The 20,777-nt window shown below is 32.1% G+C and overlaps 2 protein-coding genes across 2 annotated transcripts in view; both read left to right on the top strand.

Moving 5' to 3' along the window:
* Positions 1–8,526: 8,526 nt before the first annotated feature.
* Positions 8,527–10,967, top strand: LOC106109240 (fungal protease inhibitor-1-like). The gene is made up of 3 exons (XM_013290654.1): positions 8,527–8,635; positions 9,659–9,858; positions 10,727–10,967. The coding sequence occupies exons 2-3, from the start codon at positions 9,660–9,662 to the stop codon at positions 10,843–10,845; spliced, it is 318 nt and encodes a 105-aa protein (XP_013146108.1). The 5' UTR covers positions 8,527–8,635; position 9,659; the 3' UTR covers positions 10,846–10,967.
* A 3,092-nt stretch (positions 10,968–14,059) lies between these two features.
* The window catches only part of LOC106109072 (sterol O-acyltransferase 2), a 9,261-nt gene continuing 2,543 nt past the window's right edge, over positions 14,060–20,777 (top strand). The window contains exons 1-6 of the mRNA XM_013290472.1: positions 14,060–14,390; positions 14,827–15,068; positions 15,417–15,568; positions 16,036–16,172; positions 18,581–18,723; positions 18,879–19,008. Coding sequence (XP_013145926.1) covers positions 14,830–15,068; positions 15,417–15,568; positions 16,036–16,172; positions 18,581–18,723; positions 18,879–19,008 — 801 coding nt within the window. The 5' untranslated portion in view covers positions 14,060–14,390; positions 14,827–14,829. The remainder of the gene's footprint in view (positions 14,391–14,826; positions 15,069–15,416; positions 15,569–16,035; positions 16,173–18,580; positions 18,724–18,878; positions 19,009–20,777) is intronic.

The following is a 20,777-nucleotide window of genomic DNA, read 5'->3' as shown; positions in this document are numbered from 1 at the left end:
CGAGCAAGTTGTAGCTAAAAATGACTGCAGTAACAGGGAGAGTAGGGACTCGTTCGTGACGTCATTACCGTTCCACAATGCTCTGTGTTTACAAACTTCGTGTTCAGCATTTTATTTTAATGTTCAATATGTGGTCGAAAATAATAACTTTTTCTTTACAGTATCTTGTATGAATAATAAAGTGTAACTTCAAGAGCATAGTGACTAAAGGTATGCTGTGATTAGAATATTTTCAAAAAATCTATGCAGAAAAAGATTTTATATTCTGGAAGTGGTAGTGCTATTTACAATATGTTCTGAACGAAGTCGTATTTGTGCTCTACAAGATAAAGACACCATAGTTGACAACAAACTCTTAGAATTAGATAACATTAATTTCAATACAAAATATATTTCTATGTTTATTGTTTTGTTTTTTCTATTTCTTAAAATCTGAGGTAATGTTACCGAAATTTAAATTTACATGAATTAAACAGGGAATACGTCTCATTTGTGAACTCCCCGAAGTGATACACAGAATGACACAGGTATGATGTAAGATATCACTTGCTAACGCTACAAAAAATTGCCATGAATAAATTCTGCGATGTAGTCACATTAAGAAAATTTATTTTCTATACTTCTACTTTTAACTTTGTACATATCGTAAAAACTTTCTTTCATATTACGAATATAATTAGTTTTTTTTAAAATGTCAAATCTAAATCCTCTACGCAAAGCTTATTTCACTTTTTATATAAACATGTCTTTAACAGCAACAAGGATAAACTGCCTTAGCAAATACAAACGACCGTCTGAAGATTTTCTCTCTAACAAAGTCTACCGAACTTTAAGAATAAATTATGCTCAGGCACTTTAACACTGTAACGATACGAATTTGAAATCGAACATAAAATTGAAGCATTATTTTAGTATAAAATATGACGGGTTAAATTTCATTTTAACCACTATATACTACTTTTTACTCTTACTAAATCATGTATCATGTACATTTATCTGTAATCAAATCGGTTCTTAGAAGTAATTTCTATTACACAATCTATCCTTACTTTCTTTCATCTTTCACTATTCTTGTAGCCATAAATATTCTTAAACAAATGTTATTAAGACAAAAGGTGTTTAACAATAAATTTTACAAGGCTCTATTCTATGAAAATTCTTTATTGTATAAAATACATAGTGCTTATGTCCGTGTTGGCTGATAGAGCGTGCACACCTAGAGTATCGCATTAAGTTACCGCAGATGCTCTGTGGCTTTACTTAACCCAATTAATCCACGCTACTCTTAATTGCGCTCAAGGAAAGAGAGTTCGAATAGCACACATAAATTATGTCTCTTGAGAAATGAAGCTTTTAACGCTTAAATTGGCCTCGTTACAGACGCCCGTTCTATAATTATACTTTATTTCTTTACCTTAAGTAATATACGATTGCTCTTTAATGTTACGATTGCCAAAACATATGACGCGACTCTTAAAAAGTTACTAAAAATTGCATTAGGTTAAACAGAATATACCCTGACTAGCTCTGGCCCGCGAATCCGTCCGCGTGGAAATTAAATAATAAAAGCCTATGTGGTATTCCAGACTATCTCTTGCATCTATGCCAAATTTCATCGAAATCCGTTCAAGTGTTAGGCTACAAACTCTAACAAACATCCATCCATCTAAACTTTCACATCTATAATATTAGTAAGGTTATATCTTACAATAAATAGTGCCTTCTTGTAATAAGGCATACTTTAGATGTATCTATACTGATATATTAAAAAAGAAAGGCTTGTATTTTGGTACCTAATTGTTAAACTCAAAAACTACTGGGTTTATATCAAAAATTCTTCCATGATTAGAAAGTTACATTATTATTAAGTGACATAGGTTAAACTTTTTACTACTTTTTTTAATTCCGCATAAACGAAGTCACGGGTAATATCTAAGCATTATCCTGTAGATGAATAGGCGACGCCCTTTACCTGGCGTAACGCCGACATCAATATTTCCTTCGTTTCGATTATATCACCTTTAAGATAATGATATATCCTTAGGAAAGCCCTCAGATAATTAATGAGAATTTGCTTGTTTAACACCGTCGAGTATCAAGTTCGAAAAATTGTCAAGTCATATTTGAATTTACTTCTGCAAACCACTTTATTCATCTATACTATTAATATAATAAACCGTAAAGACACACTTCTTTGTTGCCTAAGATGTCAGCAATTACAGAATATTTTTAAATATATCCTTTAATAAAAAGCCTAACACTTACGTCACGCTTTAGGCTATATATTATCACGCCATTAAACTTAGGGGGTGCAAATTTTGAATAAAAACCCTAATGTGGGAAAGAGACCAAAGTTGCTGCCAAAATCAAGGAAGCAAGGTTGCCATGGTTTGTCATCGTCATGTCATTTTGACATTTGTAATTGATAATTTGGCACATGTAAACAATTAAATAAAATTTTCATGATTTTATTCGGATGAAGTCGCACGGGAACAGCTAGTAAAAATATAAATTTGAAATGATGTAAGGTTCTTTGCTGCGGTATTAAGTAGAACAAGTTTTATACTAAATTATATGAAACTTTACAAAACTGATAAAATATTACAGCTAACCGCTACACTCGTAGTTACGTTTAGATACAAACTAGCAACTGCAGTTAGCGCAGTTATGGTGTAGATATTCTGAATATACTGAGTTAATAAATTTATAATCTTATCTTTACAATGAGCGCACGCTGTTGAAAGTATATAAACCTAATCAAATTAAAAGATTAAGGGCCTGTCCCACCAAATTATAAATTGTCAGATAACAATCTAACGTGTAAAATATATGATGGAAATATCGGTTTTTGGTCCATGTCTGACAGTGTCGGCGATTAAGCTATTTGAGCCTTTATTAGCCAGTGGTGGGGCAGGCCCTAAAATGTTATTTTCTCATATCTCGACAGATAAAGTTAGCACGAGCACGATAGTTCAAAAAGTTATATCCCTCATTTAACTTAGAATTAAAAAGTAGTAATCATACCTGCCACTATATGCAATCACCAACCCGATATTTCTGCACTTGAATATCTGTGATTTTTGAAATTCAATCATTTGGTCGATCTTTTTTTTAAATCATGAGGTGGTAAACGAGCAAGCCACCTGAATCCGCCGAACTGGCAAAGCCACCGCTGTCCATAGACATTCGCAATAGCGGATGCGTTGCCTACCCTTCGTCGACGGAAAAGACGCACATAAACAGGATATTTCCCCTTCTTTTGCGTCTCCTTTTTTTTCTTATAGCAAAAGGATGAGAAGGAAAAGTTGGGTTTCCTTCCTTTATCTCTGAAACGTATTCATTGATATTCGAAGCGTTCCACCACGCTTAATGGAAGTATTTCATATTCATAATTTAACAAACCACGACTTTTCAGCTCATTAAATTACGATAAAACATCACTCAGGGTTGCGGTACGAACGCACTCGACCTAATTGACTATAACACGTACCGTCAATATTTGCACAGATCGGTCTTAATTAACTGTCTACATGCACACTACTTTGAAGCGTTATTGGTACATGTTTGTGTAACGTCACGTATTTTTCTGCTTATGTTATAGTCATAATCACTACAAAACTCACTTTAAATAATCGAGGTAAATTTAATAGCGTCGTGGAGGATAAAAAAAGTTTGTGGAAAAAGATTAAATTGGTAGAACATATACTATTCTAATTAGAAACTATTGAATCCACTTATTGCAATTATTTATTTATTCTATTCTTAAATATTATTTATTTTATAAGGAAAAAATCTAAACTCAGTATTACAAAGAGGAAAGATAAGTATTTTTGTATGCATTGAAATAACACAAAAATTACTGGACCGATCTGGAAAATGTTTCACCATTAAAAAGCTACGTTTTCGTTGAACAACATAGGCTATATTTTCAATTTCCATGATGTTCGTAAGCTAGTACAAGATAAACCATGCCAATATTCAGAGTAGCCATATAATAAAAAATATATACGTGTTTTCTCTTCTTTGTTAAAAGAAATGTACAAAATAAATGATTGGTGATATATAAAGCCGGGTACCTTCTGCTCTATTCATGAACGTAATCTACGAAATTAAAATTAATTATGCACTATCAAGCGACCCTTCCAAACAACTGGTGGAACCACTAAAGAATTTTTTCCTTTAAGCTTTTCACAAAGCCCTTCCCGTCGGTGCCACGCACCTATTGTTAAGAGGATAAAATAATAGAGATTACAAAGGAAGGTTCCTTTTTTCTTTTAATATAACGCGAACTTGTTCACAATAGCAGCACCTTCTGCTAAGCGATGTCAGTGACACCAGCCGTATTGTCTCACGATATCTCCTACACTTGCATTTTGTATAATGAATATTTTAAACAATTTACATTTTAAAATTGTAAATATAAATAATAGTAATTATAAATGATTCGATGCAACTAACTCTTATTAATTTTTTAGTTCAACTAGCCTTAACTAGTTAATCTCATGGCTTCGTACACGCGTAATTTAGCTTTTTAATGGTAAAAGAATTTTTAAATCGGCTTAGTAGTTTTGGAGTCATTTCAATAACAAAAATATAAATCTTTTCTCTTTATAATACAGTATAGATAAAGTTTAGATTAATTAACGAATAACATACATTATGTATCAAACGCTATTTCTTAATAACGGTTTTTTAAGTTAATTAAATCTACAGTGACAGAAGATTGAATACGATGGTGGCCTTTAAGAAAAAGAAATCAAATAAGCTGTAATTGTTCCAGCATTTATTAAGTCAACTTAAGGCAAATTACTACGAACTTCATAAAGTTTCACGAAGTTAGAAAATAGCGTAAATAGGAAATTTGTTTTAGAGCTCCTTTTAAATATCATTAACCTGTCGCGTACAGCAAAGCCGATAAACAAACTTGACATATTTCAACCAAGGAGCAGAAAACTTTCTTTACGATATTTTTAAAACCTTCGCTTGCTTATGAACTTTGCCTTCAAGTTAAATCTTGACACGAAAGCTTTTAAAAAAATAATGAAATTTCAATTTATTATACCTGTTAATCTATTTACTCTAGGTTATGTCCGAAAGGTATACATGTAAGTATACTTTTTTAATAGACTTTATATATAGTAATACCAATTTTAAAAAGTATTTTCTAATCTATTCTTGACCAAGTTTCAGATACCATAGAGATTGCGTGGCTCCCTAAGTACTAGGGCATCATAAGAGAAAGGCGTATGATGTTTTATTGCTATCGCGTGTCTACAGAACATTGAGGTAAATGGGATTAAAACATTTTTCTCTTCGTATCTCTCCTCTCCTACTTTTATAAAAGTTTATTTTTTATGTAAATGAGTAGCGACTTTAAGGCATTTTGCCTTATTCATTAAAAATTCACGCATATCTCTTAAAATCAATGATATTTCAAAATAGGCATATAACAGTGCAACAGATAATAACGATAATTATTATGAGGTCAGTGACACTTCAGTTTGATACGACTTTAATCTTATCACATTTAAACAAGACTCGTGGTGCAGCCGAAAAAAATATTTCGATAAATATTAAATAATAATTGTAATAATTACACTGGATGTGTATTTTATGTATGATTTGTTACAGTTTTCTGCCACTTCAACATTATATAGAATTATTGATTATTAAAATATTATTACAATTAAATATTAATAAATTTGATTTGAAAAACATCTTTAAATTCATGTCAAAGATAATTTGAAAATATTAATAAAATCTTATAATGTTTGATAATTTATATGATTTCAAGACGGAGGTTTACATAGCAGTAATAAATATTACCTCATTCTAGGTGACGCTATTAAGCTTGAAACGTGTGCATGCAGCACAAACGGTTATAATTATTATGCACGTTCGTCTTTCTTAATAATTTCTACCATAAATTATATTTAACTCTGCTAACAATTGTATTATTCATGTCAGAATAACATGAATTAATATTTAAAACATATTCTGCGGTGAGTTGATGGATTGTAATTTAGGTAAATAATATAAAGCCAACAACTGTCATAAAACCCTAGCGAACCATATAGGATTCTATAGTATAGTTTTTGTATTGAATTATAAATTTAAAACAAAAACTTAGGCAGTTCATTAAAAAAAATGGCGTTGAACATGGGAGTTTTTAGACAGATGCAAAAACGCTGAAAAACCACTACTGTTTCCGACCGCGTAGTGCATTCAAATGAAGATGAATGTTTGACTTCGCCACCCATTAACAGACTCCGTGATAAATAGATGCTTGTTTCCACTTGTTTAAGCTTGCGAAATTTGGATATATGAGTAGTACAAATTAAGACCATTATTTATTTCAAATATTTATGTCTATTGTAATTATGCATATTTAATACTAGCTGAAAAATAAGACCAATAACACTGGACGTTGACTATCAGTTGCAACTATTAATGCATGTTTGTTAGTAAAGCAATGCTTGCTATTGTGTCTCATTGTTCCGCCTTCGTGTGAAACTACCATAAAGGAGAGCTGATAGAAAGCATTTTGTTGTTTCAATTAATATGTTAATTATGTTTCCAACACCAATAATGCTTAAACTAACTGTATTCCTGATACGAATCTAAATTGGAAATTTTCCTCAAACTTGAAAACCAATCAGAAAGTTGAACATTCAAAATCACACAAAGTATTTCAATATTCATTGCCCCGCATCGGAGGCGAGAGCAACATTCGAGTTCCTAAACATACATTATTTTGCCTCGATAATAAGACCCTGAACAAATCTACACACTCTCAAGAACATTCAGTGTGTATCTTTAACTTAATTTAAACTTTTTGTATCATCACTAAGCGAGAAAGCGTGTCGAACATTCATTTGATAGAATATTTATTATGTTTGTCTGTGGCGACCCTACTCTATGTACCTAATCTTTTAAAAGAAAACAAAACAAAACTTGGAAAATTTTATTTCCCATCGGGCCGATCGATTGAAAGGACGATCGGCCCAACAGGAAACACTTATTTTTTTAAAGTATCTGTAATGTAAAAACGATACTTGACTTTATTAGTTTGTTCTGTAAAATTACTGACTATTTTATAAATACGTTAGAAAGTAACATAATTTTAAATAGTTCTTACTTTCCAACGGTCAAACTACGAAAGCAAATTTTAAACAAAAGTTTGTTAAAGCTTATAAAGTAAGGAAATTTCTTAATTTTACATTTATAAGCTTAAATAACCATTGCACAGTTAAAATATTAAATAACTAAAAATGTGTAACTGAGATAAATATTGTACAATAGTTTATTATTGAAGGGGATTTACAAAAGTAAAAACATTTACTGGAGGAAAGTAAGAAATGTACTCATATAATAACAAATTCCGAGCATGCACACAATTCTATGAAATGATAATAGTTAATTACTGAGAACAATGTCCGTTGTAGTGATAAATGAATAGCTCGGGACACAAAGATACGGGAATTATTTCTTATACTTTTAATGCTAGCAATTTGTTTAGATAATGCCACTGGTATTAACTTATTTTTAATCAACTCGACAATTTTTTGATTTTATCTCAATTCTTTATTTTTTAATTATCCGTCAAAGAAAATATAACTGTTTTAAAGAAAGATACATTTTATAAGTAATTCGTATTCATTCCAATATTGAGACAAAATTAATACAAATACTATCCATTTCAATGAATTATTAATGGTCGGTTTCCCAGCTACATTTAACCATTCCTTAGTGTTTTTGGTTAGATTACTTCATGAAATGCGTTTCGGAACTACGAAACTTGAGTTTAACTCCATTGAAACTTAGGTCAAGCTGAAATGAATAACTAGGTAACGATAAAAGAAATGGAAATTTCAGAAACTCAGCATAAAAAGCTCTAATTCATTTTAATCGATTTTTTTTTCTTTTTAATTAATGGTGATTTGAGAAAGAAAAGTAAAACCTTTTTCTATTTCCATTTGTATCCCATAGCTTCAAATTTACCTGACCCTCCCCTTCGGACCCTATTTCCAAATTACGGCAAATATTACAGCACCGAAAGATTGGGTCCAATTTCACCCTAAACTCTTGTTATTTATTCAAGTATTATTAATTTAAAAAAGGTACAAAAGGAAGCTTCTTTTTCAATATTTCTATTTGAACGAAAAATAAACTAAATAAGCCTACTGTTTTAATTCTACAAAGACAAAAAATTGTTAGTAACGTAAATTAAACTTTAAAATTATGTAAATTCTATTACTAGTAACTTTTTTAATAACATAAGACTTAAATAGTGGACCGCATGGACTGTAACCATCATCACAACACTGTAGATATCTACTTCTAAATAAAGATGTAGAAGGGAACGATAAGTTAAATCAACATAAAGAAACTAAAAGTCTAGTTCTGCATAGAGCGCGCCTTTAAGAGTTAGTGTTAAAATTTAAACAAGTTCCGCGAAGTAATAACAATTTAATAAGATAATAGCAACGTTCGAGATCACGACAGCATCGAATAAGGTAAACATGCAGCGGGGCTAGGGGTTATCTGTACATATTCATATATTGCCTTGACAATGCTTTCCTCCAACATTCTACCTTCCACCACATACTCAGTACGACCAAGACAAACAAATCAAGTGAGTAAAAATGTAATATTAAAAATAATAAACTTAGTTCACGCACTTTATAATCATCATATTTATCATTGCATTCACTATACTTAAATTCCATAAAATAAGATTTTTGACATCACGGTTTATTTGCATGCTTCTTCAAGAAAATCGAACCAATAAAATGTTTATTCTTCTTGTTGGTGGATCAAAATCGGCTGTTTCGTTATACAATTGTTGTCGAACGTTCTCGATGTCGGCACAAGACATATTATTGCTTGTTTTCCGTTCACTTGATCCGTGTAGGGATTTCCAATTCTCTTGTTAATATTATCTATTCGAGATATAGAATTTAATACGAAATAGAAATTTACGATTATTAAATTTCTAATTGCATTGTAAGATTATTGTATTAGATATACTGTTTTATTTTAACTGAATAGAACCTTTGTTCTTCATAGATAATTCAATTTGTAATTAGTTGATATGATTAAGGATTTATACTCGAATTGCTACGATATTAATATTTGATAAAGAATTATCTAAAATTAACCAATTTAACTTCATATTGTATTCTCTCTGTGTACAATTCTTAAATAATGAATTTACGTTAACACTCCAATATATTTTTTACTCCACAGCACCATAAATCCATATAAAGTAGAATGTCGTGTACTCATAAATTCCACCGACATCCGCTTCGCTACGACGTCCCCTGACGATACTGTCATTCACTTTTACAACAAAAACATTCTTCGTCTTATTCTATCATCGTTTGTCTTTTCCAAATACCCAAATATATCTTTTTAGAACATAAAATTCTCAATAAATCTTTAATACTTTAGCATGCATCATATTTTTTTCGTCTTCTCTTACACGTCCATATAACTCAATCGCTATATTAAGATTTAATAATATTTTTAAAGGTCTATCATAATCGATTACTTCAAAGATGTACATGCGTAAAGGTTGCGTGGACTATGTCGTAATAAAAAAAAATTAAATGAACATTTGACGACCAATTCGGGTAATAAATGCATTAATTTCCAGTATGAAGGCTACGTTAGTTCTGGCTGTGTTGGCATGCGTGTTGGCGCTGGCGTATGGTGACCTGGTGTGTGGGACCAACTACTGCAAACAGCATCCTTGCACGACCCGTGTGGCGCCCACCAGCTGCCGCTCGCCCTCCCTCTACCGCCCTAACCACGCTGGCAAGTGCGCGTGTTGTCCCGCTTGCGTCACTCTACTAGGTACGTTTACTTTTAATTTAAAACTGCCTGTAGCCCGTAATTTTGTTTGCGTGTATTCTCTATTCTAAGTTTCATCTAGATCCGTTCAGCATTTTTGCAATTACGATACATACATCCATCAAATCTTTCCTATTTATTAGAGAGTAAGAAATTAACTCCCACATCTACAGTCGTTAGCTGGTTACTTAGGATAGCTACTTAACGATTCCGAGTTCAACCCACCCTCGCATTCATACCCATCCCATTCAAAGTTAATATGGTTTGCTATAATGAATGTAAAATTTTGCTGCTTTAACTATCAAGAAAACCACAAACAGTGTCTTGAAAGTTTTTAATTAACTTAAATATTTATTCGTAAACTAATTAAGTTAAACTGTTTATGCAGTTTATGCAAATAATAATCTTGCTGTTAAGGGTTATCGGATCGTGAACGTTTCCAAGACATTGACCATATTAAGTATACTTAAAGTTTATAATGTTTGAACATTCTGAAGTAGTTTATTTAAATACAATAAAACTTACGTTGTCATTTTAAAACAGAATTTCGCTTGCAAATGACATCTGTACTAAAATTATAAAGAGTAAAGATTTGTATTTTTGAATGTATTGTAACAACTCAAACACTACTTTGTCGATTTCAAAAATTCTTTTACTATTAAAAAGCTACGTTATTTCATAGTGTTCTTTTAATTTTACGTGGACGAAGTCACGAGCTACAGCTACAATACTTTGTATATTTTAAGTTAAGTATTTGAAAAATATATCCTTTGGATAAAATAAAACGTATCCAAAAGTAAGCAGTGCATTACATCTTCATAACTTGTTTTAACTATGAAAAAAAAATAAAAACTGGTTTGTATAATTTCAGGTGAGGGCGCTGCATGCAAAACTTACAGCAAGGAGCTGGGAGAGACGCCCTCGGCTGTCTGCCGCGAGCCGCTCAAATGCCTGACCGGAGTCTGCACCAAAGTTACTCCGCGCCGTTAACTCTATAAACAAAAGGTTAAATTAAGTTCCCAATTAAATGATGATGGTGACCAAAATTGACATGTGAAGCGCAAGCGCAATGCATTAACTTTGACACTTCTTAATAAACAATAGTTAACAAACTACGTCTTGTCATTTAACAAGTTTCCAAACATGTACATTTCTGGAGTAGTTCCTACTCATTTTTGGCGAATTTTACTCTCTCGATGCAATTGGGTCGAAATCTTGTCATAGTAACTTACAGACTTCCTTAATTATAACCGGTATGGTGACAGGTTGTATATTACAGAGTAAATGGGAAGCGAATTAAATTCTTTGACTGCTCCTGTTTAAATCCGTGTACCCTGTATTCGGTATCAGGTCGTGAAATGTTGTTTATTTATTCACAAAGTGTTGTGTATACTGTATGAAGTCGCTTCATGATAGCGAGCAAGAGCAAGCACAAATAGGTCAGTAGCATTTCATCTGTTTGATGTTTAGTATTCCGAACACGGAACAAATTGATACTGTATTCAACTGCAGCCGGTATCAACAAACAAGCCAAATTCACATCTTTAATATATTACATGCATTCAACATTTTATAGTCTATATTTTAAGTATCTAAGTATATTGGAACGAAAGTGAATTAAGTTGCAGATACTTAGGTAGCTTTACTCAAGAATGAAAATGGCATCAAAGTCTGCAAGTGGAAATATAAACTCCTAAACGTGACATAGTACTGTACTTCATTTAAATTCAAACCAATGACCTAACTGAAATCTGAATGTTATCGCAGAGCATAAAACTCAATAACAATAATCTGTCCCTCATATATTTCATATGTATAAATTAACCTTGTTATTTGTCTCTAAAATGGCAGGAATACAACTCAATAAAATAAATAAAATTACCTTTATTCCATTTCGGAGACAATCAAACATGTCACATTACGCAAAACTCACTGTGGTTGGTATAAAAACGTTATGAATAAAGAAATCCATGACGATAACAATGTTATGTATCCATACAATATCCATTTAGTGTGTTAACGATGGACATATGAGCGTAGTGAGGTACGTCCTTAACTAGAGTCACAGGCGGCGACGCAAGAATAATAAAGGCCCATAAACATTTTATGCTTTCACTGTTTATACCTCCCGTAGCGCCTTTCCCAGCCTTATTGCAAAGTAAAACTGCAGGTAAATATTCCTCCATCCGCTCCACTACAGCTTTAGCGTTAAATTATACGTTTTTCACATTTCGCTTTCCTCTATGACTACACAGAATACTAGAATTTTAGAAGTAGACGTGGAAGTTTTTCAAACACCGCGATTTCAACCTCAACATGGATAAATGGAGCGTAATTGAATATTAAAAACTAACTTAAAAACTCTCTCTCTTTCTCTAAAAAAATATTGTAACGCAAATAAACTAAAGTATTCGTTTCTATCATAACACTCTTGAAAATACAATTGAAAATCGTACCTTTTTATTGAAATTGAGGTATTTATTGTAATTATTTTCCATCAAAAGCGAACATGTCCTCCCACAGGTGCGTATCAATCAAATATCCCAGCGCACTCTACCTTCCAATATATTGATAATCTGAAATGAAATTGATGCTATATTTAACCTGCAATCTGTTACAAAAATGGATATAAATCTATCGAGATGAATGATGAGGTCTATGACCTTTCTGTTTGAGATAAATCGTTTTTTGTTTCACTGAACCCGGTATGTCACAAAGAGTTACAAATTGATAATATGAAAGCAGGAATTTTTGTAAAATTTATTTCTTTCTTTGCCATATACAGCAATTTAGCGTTTCTTTCGCTAGTTATTAATAAGTGTGTAATAAGTGTAAATACATTTCAATTAAATGAAAAGTAAAAATAAGTTTTTATGTTGAATGCCGTTTCTCGCAGGACCCTTAAACTGTATATAGCCATCGCAGAAGTGTTTAGTCGGAAATTCAACAAAGCTCTCACAACAAAATGCCTATTTCTACTAAGCGGTTAGCAGCAATTGTTACATCTGTCGACGACTACTTTAACAATCTGAAATTCGCGTAGGCAGGCACACTATGGGGAGTCGCCTACTCTATATTTTGACCGCAACCTCTGTACAAAATTACATCCATGCAGACCCAAAGTCGCGCGCCTAGTCGCCTAGTGGAAATATCCGCTAAGGGTTAATGCCAAAGGTCACGCGGTCGCGCTCTTTGATACCTAGTTTATTCGCTTTTCTCATTCGATATTTCAGGAACCATAGTTAGTAGTATACAATAATTGTATTTATTTTCACAATCAAGCGCAATCGGTGGAGGAAAGGTAATATGAAAGAATTTTATTACGTGTCATAAAGTGTGCCATAGTTCTAAAGAAAATGTAGACAATATTGTCGCTACGACCGGCTTTACGGGATATAATATACTATGATAAACAGACATAAAGATGTCATAAAATCGTATCGGCAATAAATCTGACACTTTTATTACGTACGCAGTAACTGTATTTGTTTCATCAATCTCAACTGAATACTAAAATTGAAACGCCCGTCGAGCCCCGATGCCGGTTGTATGCCAGTCCAGTTATTGAGCGCAAAGTATGGATGAATGTTTGTTGGAAGGAATCTCTGTAACAACAAAACAACATGTAGAACATAGTCTGGAAGTGTACACGGCCTACTTACCTTTGTGTTTTTTTTAAAGTAAGCGCTGACGGAGACGCGGGAAAAAGCTAGTAAATTATAAACATCACACTATGAAGTTATTTTTTTCTTTATTTAATAGGACAAAAAATGACATCATTTTAAAATCACACGGAAGGTATTTTAATTTTTAACTTAAATTCAACATGTTATATTATGACGACGAAGACCGCTCACAATGAACCATTAAAAAATTTCTTACTGTGTTTTATATTCATTTATATATTTTTTTTAATAAACCTTTTTAATACACTTTACATCAACTTAAATTATTATATTATCTAAGATAACACGGGTATTTTTAATAAATTCTATTCAGTTTTTTTATCAGTTGCTGCAAATAAATTCAATCAGACTTGATAGTTATAGAGATAAAAAAATATATTACGATAGTGATTGCATACAGGTGATTTTAATTAATACATTTTGAGCAATTGATACTAAAATTTATCAAAGAAAACATAACCGAAACTCGTTGAACAGCTGGTGCGACTGATTGCTTGTTACAATCGCGTCGTCACCCTTCGATAAGGGAGTCCACTAGTGAAGTTAGCAGTAATGAATATTAAATATAAAATACATTCGTTGCAGTAAACAAGTGTCATTATAATAATCGTCTGCTCTTTGACACCATTTTGACGTAACAGTATACAACTATCATTTATTTTAATACCCACATTCATAACTAATTGGGTTAAATAGTGCAGTTGTTTTGATCAAAAGTGGCTTATCATAGGAAAATAAAAACTTAATAAATGTTTCCACTAGTGTTTTGTGTTAAGTTTTAGTGATTTCATATATCGAAGAGTACGTAATTTATCAATTTAGTATTTGGGTTATTGCTGCATGTGAAAGGTTAGTGAGATAGAAAACAATGTAATAAATTATCTGTTGTTGTATCGAATCTGATGAAATACATAATTATTTATACATTTTAGTAACGACTTTATTATAAAACAACTTTAGTATTGTGTGGACTTGCTTTTATTTCACGTTACATAGTGAGTTAATATTTATTAATTACAAAAGGATATTTATTTTTTGTTATTTTAATGTTAATTTGTAACTATTAATTTAGCACCCTGTGATGAACTATCCTCTTCTGTTTCAAGCAATAGCTAATGCGGGTGAAAGTAGAAATAAAATTAATTTTCGAACTCAATTATTTAAACAACGTAATCCAGAATTAATTACAGATCTATAATTTATGCTTGGTAACTTAATGTCTTAAGTATATTTCGATATCCAAAGATTTTAATTAATTTAATCATATTTTACATTAAACTTTCAGAACATGACGGAAAGTGAAAAATTTAATTTACGAAGACGCAAGCAAGATGTAATAACACAAAATGGGATCACGAAGCAAGATGAGGAAAAAAAGGGCCTTCCTGAATTTATGCATCGAGATTCGCCTCTAACGGTACTTATAGAAGGCTCACTTCATATAAGAGCTATATACCATATATTTGTGGTGATTCTCGTGGTGCTGCTCTGCGACACCGTGATATACGACTTCGTTGAACGTGGAAAGCAAGTAAATTATCTTATTTTTAATAATTAAGAAATATTCGTATCGTTTATTATCTACATTCATTTAACAATCTGACAAAATTCTTATTTTCATACTGTGAAAAGTCTTTAAATGAAAAAAAAATGTTAATTCCTTATTTAAAGTTTGAGATAGTAGTTATTAATGAATTGTTTATTTAAATTAAGTTTTTATACAACTGATATAAATTATGTCACATCAGGTCATGTTTTTCTAGTCATAATTATACTGCGTTTATCAATATTTGTTGTTGTCAACTGCTTTTACTTAAAACGGTGACTTTGTACTGACGAAAACTGTACAAAAATACAATGATTTTTTTATTGTAGGATAAATATCGGAGCAACGTCAGTGATATATGGCTTTGGTGATATACGTCGAGGCGCTAAAATCTGGTTGTTGGAGCTTGCGATCGCACTCGCGTTCTATCCCGGGCTAAGATTATACGCTGGAACTAGAAAATTCTTAGTCAAATTTCCAGGTAAGATGATAAAAAAATACCTATTGTTTACAAATATCGTCAGTTGTAATCGGACTTCTCGAATCACAATTTTTACCAATTCAAAGACAACCAAAACTTTCGATTTAACCGATTGACAAATCGGAAAATTCACTTATACTTTACCAGTATTTTTTTTAAAGATGAGGATTTAGTAAGGAAATAGTATGGTACTAGATCGGAAGCCATTTCCAATCTTACATTCAATCTTTGGAATAAATCAATGGCTTTGTTATAGACGGAAATGTTTATCTCTTCTCTCGTATCGTTTGTTTCGTAAAGCGATGCTTAATTTATCACTTTACTAGATTCGGTCAACAAAACATTAAAAATAACAGTTAAAGCTTTTTACTTAAAGTATTATTTGAAAGCGAATATGTATACGAAGATGTTGATGATGAAGATTTTTGCTGATGTTAAGTACTTACATTAATATTTTTATTTTTCAGCTGCACTGAAAATATGGTCAATCATGGGTATGCTTGGAGTCGCCGTCCTAGAGGTGATGGTGATAGCAATACCCACTTGGGATCTGGGGAAGAAGCATCTTGCCCTTGCCTCCTCTGTTGCTGTCACTTGCGAAATGGTAAGTAACATAAATATGTTAAAACATTATCAAATATTACGCTTAGTAATCATAGAGTAATCAGCGAAATATCCAACCTAAATAAACGGTAAACCAAGCTTAGTCGTATAATACAATTTGCAATTAAATAGCTCCCAAATGAAGCAATTTAACAGCGAACTATGTGAGGTGCAATCCGATATCTGTAGCGAAGCAATTAACGATTGCGGTTTAGTACGCCACAACCAAACCAATGTTACGTGTTTACACGCTGAGATCGCGAAATAACAGCTAGTTAATATTATTATGTAAGTAAAAAAGAAAATAAAATGACAGCCTGTATGCACCATGTCTAAATTAAATTTAAGGAAAGAAAAATTTTATCTAAGGGTCAAATCTCTAAGGAGTGTTCTTAGAGGTTGCACAAAATAATTTAAAACTTTTTTATGTTTATAGATTTACTAGTAACCGTAATTTTATAACATCCTATGTATATTGTACTACTCCGCTTTTATGTATTCCTTTATTAAGTCTGTAAAGTGTTACTGCTTTAATATTTCAACGTATAAATAAAGGGACCACTTTAATAAGATAACGGGAAGAAATTTATAGGTAATTCAAGCCATGCTGCTCAAATCTGTTGTGAGATATCTAATAAATATGTACATTTTTGTACGAATTTGTATCAACGGTAGACCATTAACTACCGCGAACTTTAGACGTCTAAAGCCGTAAGTATTAAATGAAATATTTTGTTGTTTCCTTCACTTTGTAGTAAAATGGATCAAACAATATTAGCACATAGCTTAACTTCAAAGTTTTGTTAATTAGATGTACATCACGAGTATATGTAAAGATAGGTACCTCCGTGTCTTTGTATTTTGGGAAACTCCAGCGAACTTCGAGCTCACGTCTAACGTCGAAGTAATTCGCAACAGCTATCATGAACTTCCACAAGCGCTCGCACAACTACCGAATACCGAAATTAGTAATTACACAACTCTGAAGAATGTTAGTATCGTATTTCGGAATACTTTCTTATTGTTCAGACGATATATTAACAATAAAAAGAAAAACAACATAATGTCAATGTCACGGGTTATAACATTTTGTATACAGCAAAAGACATAATTGAACAAAAATCTTTAAAATGTCCAAGTTTCTCTTCGTACGGACACTTTTTAGAGCAGTTCAAATGTAGTCCAACATTCTGGGCTTAGACAGGCATTTAAATTTTAGTTGCAATTGTAATTATATCATAGTAGTTAGGTCTATTGTTATGCACTTTTTTATTTAAGCTAACTGAAATCTAGGAATCTAACCACCAAACCCCGAGCTCGATATTAACAGGGGCTCATGTGTGGCGTCTAATTGCATGCTCGTATAAAGATTCATAGGTCGTGCGGCGGTACAACGTCGAAAGTGAAATGTAACATAAATCAGGCTAGACCCTTGTCAAGACTGCTAGTAAATAACGCACCGGCTGCGCTGACGGTACCCCATTACGCGGAGCCTCAGCATCTGCTACCGAGCTAGGGAAATCTGGGCACCCTTGCACCTACGAACCGTGAAAATATCATTTATTATTTACATACATCTGTTTTATATCAATATGACCAGTGTACTGTTTTTAAATGTGTTTCTTTTTTATACTTTATCAACACCAACTCGCAGTGGGCCAGCGAGGATGATTAAGGCCCCCTTACTTAGGGTAGGCTGCGAATTCCTTAGTGGAGACTTATAGTTAGCTGGTGATGACTTTATCAAGGTTTTTACACTATTATGTGATCATATATAAAAAACAAAGATTAAAAGCTAGACAGTAAATACCAAAAATCATTTTGAGTAACCATTTACATAATTAAACTTTGTTGCATTTATTTCACCTTACAGTAATGGGCTTAGAACATTAGACGTGTTGAATTTTTAAATCTCTTTTAAATCAATGTTAAATGAAATGTAACAAATAATATTAGATACAGATTACAATACTTGTTTCCTTTACGATATAACATAAAAATGCAATTCAATTCACAAGAATCAATGCCTCTGTAATACTGTTAAAGCTCTCAGCGCCTCCATTAACTCCTTTTATCCGTAATCCTCTTGAGAGAGGGAAGTAGCGAGGAATAGAAAATTTTCAACAAAAATTTTATAAACATTTCTCTTATAAAGTTAGAAAAAGCTGGGTTTATTTAATGGATCTGTATCTTATCTAAGAGCTGTTAGTAATAGAAACTATTCCTTGTGGTATAGACTTTAAATAATTTTATTATCGTAGTTTTGTATTTGTACACGCATTTATGTATGTGTATAGTATTGGTGTAATGTAACGAAACTACCCTTATTAATGTTCGTGTAACTGTAGTTATCCTTGTTAAGTTTATTATTCGATCCGCAATCACAATTTTACAATTTGTAATTTTCAGTTTAGATTTGCGATGAAAATTCACGCGGCCGCCGTCGCCTGCGCCCCGCGATGTCAAGACGATCTTGTAAAACTTCCCACGTTCAAGCATTATGTATACTTTCTATTTGCACCTACATTGGTATACAGAGATGAATATCCAAGGTATGTGTATTAACATGTCATCAAAGCCTATGCACCTTGTAAAGCCTATATGCTGACCTCAGATTAATTTTAGCTACAAAAAACAAAACTAAAAATGTAATTCCGTCTTAATAAAAGAATCTTCGATTTTAATTTGTACATTATTTTCTTTTCAGAACGAAGAAAATAAGGTGGGGCGTTGTATTATTTCATTTTCTGGAAGTAACGGCAATAATATTTTACAACAGTTTTCTTTGGGAAAGATTTATTCTACCCTACTGGTCAGATTACGGGAAAGAACCCAAAGTAAGTACTTTCACATTTTATTCAATTTCCTTTCTAAAGTTGTAGTAAATGTCGTGTGATATTTATTGCCTGAGATTTAGTTTTATGCGGAATTTGGTTTCATTTCTTTTTAAAGAGATTATTTTTTCATTAAAGATATTTATATTATAATGAATTAATGAATAAATGTAAACTAGTACCATCGTTATTATCAGCTTTATTTATATTTACAGAAAATATACAATTTATTATCGCTTACATTTTTTACGTTCTTTCTTTTTCAACATTTTCATGGATAACTCTCCTCGCTGCGTTTAATTTGGTTTCTAAAGACATCAGTTTATTGTCAATTTCTTCCATCCTTATACTGTGTTGCCGAGAAGTCTCTTGATGTTTTGTTAATTGGTTATTAAGGCTATGTATTTGGTCTACATCCACAGTATTCGCCAGTAACCTCGCTTGACGTATTTCTATAATAGAACTACTTTAACACCGCTGTATGCCGACACACGTACACTGAATCTATGGTTTTGAGAACATTTGTTTGTTTTCTCTTAGCCACATAACTGCTTTATATTTCTATAGTAACAAAGATACAATTTACAACAAATAGTAAGCGATCCCAAAAGTCGAGACTAACGAAGATGCCGACTCAATTAAAATTCTATTATTCAATTCAAACATTTTTTTTATCCTAAAAGTTCACATCTCCAAAACTCAAAGCTCTACCGCGCTTGTTTGAAATATGACCGGGCATAAATCTGGCGCATTCAGCAAGCATTTTTTGCATAAATCCCAAACAAACTAAACCAAGTAACATATGTTTAATTCAAACGATTGTGTAACAGTACGTTGTTATCTGAAACTAGAATTTACACAACCAACAATTGGAGTTGGGCCAAAAGATCCACGATTGCATATCCTATGGCTGACCGATGCACACTTCAAACCGTTCCCAGTCCAGCCAAATGCTCCTTTCAAATACAATTTCCGTCAGCGGTTGACTAACACCAAAAGTTATTATTATAACAGTTGGCTCGTAATAATAAAACTGTACACATTTCTTAAGTTGCAATAAAAGCAAAGAATAACAAAGTCCTCTTGCCGTCTGATGCCTTCAATGTACACAATAGAAAGCCATTAAGAAAATTGTCGTTACATTCCCTAAAAGGTTCTGTTTTCTTTCAAAGAAAAATCTTGGAACGAATCTAAAAACACTTACAGTGTACAAACACAAAGAACTTCGATATGCAATAAAACATATCACAAGAAAGCTTACACGTAAATACAATTTGAATTATTTGAGTATATTTTTGTAACCATTCATACTTTTTTAGATGTAATCTATTTCGAATATGAACGTATAAGTTTTCTTTACTTGACTCGTTTTTGAGTAAATGGAGATAAACGTAATATCTAATAGTCTAGAATTCTAATATTGTTCTAAACCCAATTTACGGTCTGTACGTCATAAAAATACAGCTACGCAGACATTATTGTCTTTTTACAGAATACTGAATAAATTCATTTATAACTAACACAAGTTTGGTTTTAAAAGATCCGTTATATTTATTTGTTACTAGCTTTCACCAGCAACTCCGTCCGCGTGAAATTTTAAAAATCCACTATCCACTAAATCTATGCTAAATTTCATCAAAATCCGTTCAGCCGTTTACCTAAACTCTATCAAACATCTATCCGTCCATCCATCCATCTAAACTTTCTCATTTATAATATTAGTAAGAGTAAGATTATACAGAAAAAGTATTAATTTAGTTTCGTATTTTTTT

The sequence above is a fragment of the Papilio polytes genome, unplaced genomic scaffold (genome assembly GCF_000836215.1).
Source record: "Papilio polytes unplaced genomic scaffold, Ppol_1.0 DF821289.1, whole genome shotgun sequence".
Classification (NCBI taxonomy): domain Eukaryota; kingdom Metazoa; phylum Arthropoda; class Insecta; order Lepidoptera; family Papilionidae; genus Papilio; species Papilio polytes.
This window is presented reverse-complemented; position numbering and strand designations above follow the sequence as displayed.